General features: G+C 42.7%; 1 protein-coding gene across 1 annotated transcript; it reads left to right on the plus strand.

The window, feature by feature from the left end:
* The first annotated feature begins 2,148 nt into the window (after positions 1–2,148).
* Positions 2,149–3,573, plus strand: LOC308130040 (phospholipase A2 inhibitor and Ly6/PLAUR domain-containing protein-like). Its single transcript, XM_080496217.1, has 4 exons — positions 2,149–2,279; positions 2,398–2,565; positions 2,664–2,789; positions 3,065–3,573. Exons 1-4 carry the CDS (start codon positions 2,222–2,224, stop codon positions 3,376–3,378), a joined length of 666 nt encoding a protein of 221 aa, XP_080352343.1. The 5' UTR covers positions 2,149–2,221; the 3' UTR covers positions 3,379–3,573.
* The last annotated feature ends 3,649 nt before the right edge of the window (positions 3,574–7,222 follow it).

A 7,222-nucleotide genomic window follows, 5' to 3' on the forward strand; every position in this document is an offset into this window, starting at 1 on the left:
TGGACGGAGGAGGTCCTTGGTCATTTGGACTGGGGCTGTTTCAGTGCTGTGTTTTGGACGGAAACGGGATTGAAAAGGTTCACGAAGGTCGTTTACGTCCAGATGTGACTGTCATTGTGCGGCAACCACCCTTTCAAGTATTTTGGAACAGAATGAGAGGTTGGAGATTTCAGGTATATTGGAATCTGCCTGAAACCTTGACTGGACACGTTACAAGTGTGATCACAGTCCTGCCCTGATGAATTCCACACACCAATATACAGTCACAGTGAGAGCGCCACCTGTTGGATGGACAGGAAGTGCTGCATAACGAGCCAGTACGTGCTACACTCAAAAAGTCAGACAAAATGGTAGATATTGTGTTTTATCTGAAAACATAAATGCACCTTTGTGGCATTGCTTGGAGTTAATCCTTTTGAGGACTTGGACTGGATTTTAGTTTGACATCATGTCTAATGTCACGAATACGGACAGGACCCAAGTGCAGGACTCTGGAGGCAGGCTGGGTTCAAACAAGTCTTTTATTTGATGACATCACAGACAGATGAATCGCAGGATGCTCCTTGACATGAAGAGCACAGCAGACTTGATTCCAATGCCCTGGACAGACCGGACGAGACATGGACGACTAACACTGGACCGGACGGACGGGACATCGATAACAAACAACCCGACGCTGAACAAACACACAGACAGGACATATATAGGGCAGGGTGATTACAAGAAGTGGCCACAGGTGAGGTGCTGGACAGCCCAGACCTATGGCCCGCCCACTCTTAAAGGAGACCTCAGCCTACACCCTGACATCTAAAGAATCACAAAAACCTGAACTGACTGACTGTTTTCACCCTTTTCCCCCTACTCATATGGCACTTCTTCAATATTACTAATGTACACGACAGATTGGCAAACGTGGCACCTGACTGGACAGGTCGTTTTCTTGATGTCCCTAACATTACAACACAGTTTCTGACTGTTTGTGATCATGCGTGACTCAAAGGTTCTTCATTCAAATGACTATAATGAATGATTTAGGGTAATGGAAAAGACAATGCTTGAAGGAGTGTGAATGATGCTGATTTAGACCAAATAATGAACTAAGTGCAATGTAAATAGCCTGCACATGGTCAGATCGGCCTCACAGTTGACATATTGAATCAGAGCCCGGCCCTCATCACAACCGTATGATTACTACTTAGGTTTAGACTTCGAAGACGTTGTTCATAATTGTAAAGTGGAGCCATTAACATGAATGCTGCATAGAACGTGCACCACGTAAAATAAATTCTACTAATTGAATTCAATCTCTCCAGCTAAATTATAAAACTCTGACTACATCACTTTTTGCCCGAAATCCACACCCTTTTTCAAAACAAAACAGGGTGTACCTAAATAAAAGTGGGTGTGGGTGTAAGTGGAAGCAATCACCTTTTATTCAGGTAAATAGAAATAATTCTACAAAAATACATATACACCCAATCATTTTGTTTAATATCTCATTAGTATGAAAGATGTAGACCATATATAGAGAGAAGTGACGATCATACGCTATCGCCGCAATCATGAAGCTCATCATCTCATTGACTCTCTTCTCGGCACTCGCCAGTGTCGGTAAGTTACTTTCATCTAGTATCTGTGTCATTTGAAATGAAAAAGGTCTTTGAACTTAACCAGGTTAAAAAATATATATATACCAATGATTAACAAATAATTTACATTTAGTGTTTATGTAGTTTACAGGGTTTGACCAAAATGATGTAAAAGACCTTCTTTTCATTCAATCTGAACTGTGTTCATGTTTCATTAACCTTTTATTTTTTGTTGGTTTGTTTGTCTGTTTTCCATTACAGCTGCCGGCATCACTTGTTACGTGTGCAGAGATTCTAGCGGGTCTGGGTCTGGGTCTGGGTCTGGGTCTGGGTCTGGGTCTGGGTCTGGGGCTGGGTCTGGGTCTGGGGCTGGGTCTGGGTCTGGGGCTGGGTCTGGGTCTGGGGCTGGGTCTGGGGCTGGGTCTGGGTCTGGGACTGGGGGTGGGTCTGTGATTTTTATTATATCTGGGGGTGGGAATGGGTTTGGGTCTGGGGCTGAGTCTGGGGCTGGGTCTGGGGCTGGGTCTGGGGCTGGGTCTGGGGCTGGGTCTGGGGCTGGGTCTGGGTTTGGATCTGGGTCTGGGTTTGGATCTGAGCCTGGGTCTAGGTCTGGGTCTGGGTCTGGGTGTGTCATGGAGCGGTTTACTTGTCCAGAAGAAACTCCATTCTGCATGATATCTTCCACCACTTGTAAGACATTCCTTGTTTTATTCATCACATTTTCTTTGTTTGATTTTTTTTTTATATATAAAATAGGATTTTATATTGGCTTTAATGAGCATTTTTAAACTGTGACTTGACTCCACAGCTGATTTCAATGGTGACCGTGCCGAAGAAGTTTTCATGGGTTGTGCAGGTTACAGTGTGTGTCACGCCCCAGGCTCTTTTATAACTTCATACCAGACGGACAACCTACGTGTTCAAGTAAATACTACATGCTGTGACAGTGACGCGTGCAATTCAGACATTACACCTTGTAAGTAAAGACGGACTACAAAACAAAAAATACAGTTCAAATAAAGTATTTTGGACGAGACCGCTGACTTCTTGGTTCTGTTTTTTTCTGGTTTTCAGTTTTCGATTCAGAACCAAGTTCAAATGGATTATCGTGTCCATCTTGTCACCCAGACGACTACGAATGTAGACCTCACACCATTCAGTGTTCAGATCCTGAAGACATCTGCTTCAACGCCATCCCCGGTCACTATTTACTCAATTATTATTATTGTTATTGTTGCTGTATAAAGTTGAACTGTTCTTTATTCATGCATTTCAATTCTTTAAAACAAGTTTCTGCATGTAAAACTATAATACTGGTCCAACAGGTGGGACATTTTCTGCCTTTGCACCTTTAATGGCGAAAATCTTTGATTGTAGTTTCTCCTAAAATTCGACTCGTATTTTCAACCCAGCCTTGACTCCAATACATTCAAATCATTTCTCATTTCACTTGTGACCTTTTTTGTTCTCCACAGAAAACCCATCGGACACATTCTTTCATTCTGGTTGTGCAACTGCCAACTTCTGTAAAATTGCCTCATCCCAGAGAACTCTGCCTTTCTACCCAGCGGGGGGAAGACTCTCTAAGAGAGTAGGCTGTGTACCTTTCACCACAACCGCTCCTCCAACAACTACTACAACCGCTCCTCCAACAACTACTCCCAAGAACTGCTGCAACGACAACTGCAACAACGGCTGCAACAACGGCTGCAACAACGGCTGCAACAACGGCTGCAACAACGGCTGCAACAACCACTGCAACAACCACTGCAACAACTGCAACTATTGATTGTTTACGACCATTGATAGATTACGACAACTGCTATTCCAACTAAATGTGTTCTACCAATCAATGTTTTCTGTTTCCTGTCCTCTCTATATCCGGTGTAATGTTTTGAAGTTACTCTTTTCTCCTGGAAAGATCTTTTCCTGTTTCATATCTACTCTTGTGGGGCCTTCATAAAATTCTCCCAAATCCTAAAACTTTCCCAAATGATTCAATAAATACACAGCATTCAAACTGCTTGAGTTATATGTGAGTTTTCATTCATAGGTTGCCTTAGTTTGACAAAAGTCACATTGAGTGAACCATATTTTAATACACTGATGCCTCGAACAAACATGTTATCTTTCCAAATGGATTGGATTTGTAAAATATAAAGATTTAATTAGTGTCTGAACACGAGCAGAGCTGGGCGAGACCCTGCTGAAATGCAAGCAACTATTTTACTTTCTTTTTCTTTTTCTTCTTTACTGGACACTTTACATGTGTGATCACAGTCCAGCCCTGATGAATTCCTCTCTCTCTCTTTCTCACACACACACACACACACACACACACACACACACACACACACACACACACACACACACACACGCACTTATGCACACCAAGCTGTATATAGTGTCTAAGTCTGTTGCCTTTGAATCCGCACAGACAGGGAGTGACAATCTTTCTCCCCGAGAAGAGAGAAAAGGATACACAGTGAGTTAGAAACCTACAAACCTTGAGAATGGATTAACACAGGAGTTTATTACATAAGACAGAAAAAGTACCGGACTTTACAAGAATATTCCTGGGTTTTGAAGCCGTTCACTATAAATAGCTCCAGGCCAGAACCACGTCAGCAGAGAGCGACAGAGAGAGAAAGAAAAGAGTGAGAATCAGAGAGAGACTCTGAGCTTGCGCCGGAAATGCTGTCTCTTTCATAGTCTTCCGGTCAGTCTCCGCCTTCCTGTGGCTGTTTGATGGGGGGCTGCTTGAGGGCTTGTTTAAGGGGGGCTTCTGTCCCACCAGTGAGCTTCACACAAACGAAGAGTCACATTCAACCTTTTGTTGCATGTCTTTCACCCCCGAGGCTTATCTAAGCTATTTATGACAAGCCAGCCCAGGCTGGCTCCAGTGACTTTTAACAATAGGTAGTTAGAGTCTGTGTTTATTTGTTTTCATTGTAAATAAACATAATGTTTGGAATCATACTTGCTGTTTTATTAATGAGCACAAAGGTGAATGAAATGTCGGGGGGTTGATACATTTTGATGAGATCTGTAATGTACTGAGGGGTCAGTCCATTCAAAGCTTTAAAAACAAACAACAAAATTTTAAAATCAATTGTAAAATGAACAGGGAGCCAGTGCAAAGATGCAAGGATAGGGGTAATGTGTTCTCGTTTTTTGGTCCCTGTTAAAAGTCGTGCCGCAGCGTTCTGGACTAACTGCAAGCGGGAAAGTGCTTTGTGGCTAACGCCAGAATAAAGTGCTTTGTGGCTAACGCCAGAATAAAGTGCTTTGTGGCTAACGCCAGAATAAAGTGCTTTGTGGCTAACGCCAGAATAAAGTGCTTTGTGGTTAACGCCAGAATAAAGTGCTTTGCAGTAGTCCAGACGAGAAGAAATAAAAGCGTGCACGACTTGCTCAAAAAGATTAAAAGATAAAAACGGCTTAACCTTAGACAAAAGTCGAAGATGATAAAAGCCCGATTTTAAAACGCCATTTATCTGTTTATCAAATCTAAAATCTCTGTCTATGGTGACGCCAAGGCTGGAGACTTTGGGATGCAAATAATTTCCGAGTGATCCCAAGTCCGTGAGGGCTGATCCAAATACCATAATTTTGGTTTTTCCCTCATTGAGTTTTAAAAAATTCTGGGCTAACCAAGCCTTAATGCCACCTAGACAGTCGAGCAGCCTACTTACAAGAGTACGTTGTGGTGAAAATTATTTTATTCACAACTGAAGCAAAATTGAGAGACAGTGTGTAAGAAAATAAGCCCATTGAGTTACACTGGAGTTGCTGCTCCAGCTGGCCTCTCCAAGTCACTACCCTATAGTGACACACATTAGCATTCAAATGACACCCATTCAATGCAACGATGCAACAATGCACCAATGCACCAATGCAACGTATCTCACAAGACTGATATAACTGAACTGGCTATCATTTCATGTTAAGACAGGTAGTGCTCCGACGTATCTGATACAGATCAGATCAAATTTTCAATAATATGATTAACTCATTCAGTGCCAAAGACGCGTTTTCGCGTTTTTTCGAATAGTACCGCTGAGTGCCAAAGACGCGTTTACGCGTTAATGGCGTTTTTTGCATGGGGGCGGGGCTAATAACATGATCTTGCTTGTATCAAAAATTGGAGTTGTAATCGCAAAGATATAGTACAGAGTACCGTCTCAGAAGCCATGTCAAAGCGGCGGAGCAAGACCGATCGGCCAGCCGGTCAGTTCAAGCAACTAACTTTGCAGCAGAGCATTTTGAGAGGACCCAGCACCAGCAGCGCAGCTATAGAAGACGCCGGCAGAGACCACTCCTCTGACGTAGCGAGCTTCAGCGAGCCGGTGACTGGGACCATCACAGTCGTCGAAACCAGAGGGAGAAGTCAAAGATCTGGGAGGCCCTCAGGCCCTGGCCTGAGGCCCTCAAATTCATGTTGGTGGATGTTTTTGAAAAACCTTTATTATTCCATAAGTGGAGTCCTTCACACCAGAATTGAAGTAAGACCAGATTCCGGATCAGGGGCACCCAACAGACATTTTCAGATTGATCGTCTCGCTTGTGGCCTAGCATACCCGCTAGCATGCTAACAAACATTGTCCGATTGAGCTGAAATTTGGTAGGTGGCCTAATGGGGGCGCTGCGGTCACGAATCACTGGCTAATTAGCTGGGTTCAATGCCGTTTTTTCAAAATAAAAGTCATTAAAAAAATGTTTTTTTTAAAACTTAAAAACGTATAATTAACCGGTCTAGAGGATCGTGCCCACCCCGACAGGCAGTCTTTCGCAAGGTCCTGGCCAATGCTGCTTGCAGCTTTAATTTTTGTAATGTTTCTTTTTCTTATATATTATTTTTCTTTTCAGTTACGATCAAATTGGACCCCCTAAACACACTCAAAAACTCTCCAAATTTGGCAGGCTCGTGAAGAATCGTATAGAGCCGGTGACCATGTCAAAAATTCCAGGAAAGTCCAAAAATGGCTCTCTAGCGCCACCTGGTTTTACGCCATTTTTTTTTTCAAAATAAAAGTCATTAAAAACATTTTTTACTTAAAAAATGATCATTAACTGGTCTAGAGGATCGTGGCCACCCTGATGGGGTCACGAATCACTAGCTAATTAGCTGGTTTTGATGCCGTTTTTTCAAAATAAGTCATTTAAATTTTTTATTTTTTTTTCAACTTAAAAAAATATTATTAACCGTTCATAGCCACCCCCCCCCCCCACTCCCCCGACGGGTGGTCTTTCGCGAGGTCCCGGCCAATGCTGCTCGCAGCTTTAATTATTATTATTATTATTATTATTATTATTATTATTATTATTATTATTATTATTATTATAATGTCATTGGAAGGGGGGCCCCAAAACAAAATCCTGCTTAGGGCCCCCACTTGGCCAGGGACGGCCCTGGGTGGGCCCAGGTGGGTGGAAGGACACCTGGGGAAAACAGTGAGAGAGACTGCCAGGAAGGACCATCACTGAGTACACCACCCTCACCGGTCACACCCGCTATGTACAGGGTTTCTTTCTTTTGACACCAGATGAAGGTGATTCTTTTGACATTTTTTCTGAAACTTTAACTTCATCTTCTTCTGCTCATCTTTTTTTTTTTTTTTTATTCTAATATT

This window comes from Blennius ocellaris, assembly GCF_963422515.1.
Source record: "Blennius ocellaris genome assembly, chromosome: 5".
In the NCBI taxonomy this organism is placed as follows: Eukaryota; Metazoa; Chordata; class Actinopteri; order Blenniiformes; family Blenniidae; genus Blennius; species Blennius ocellaris.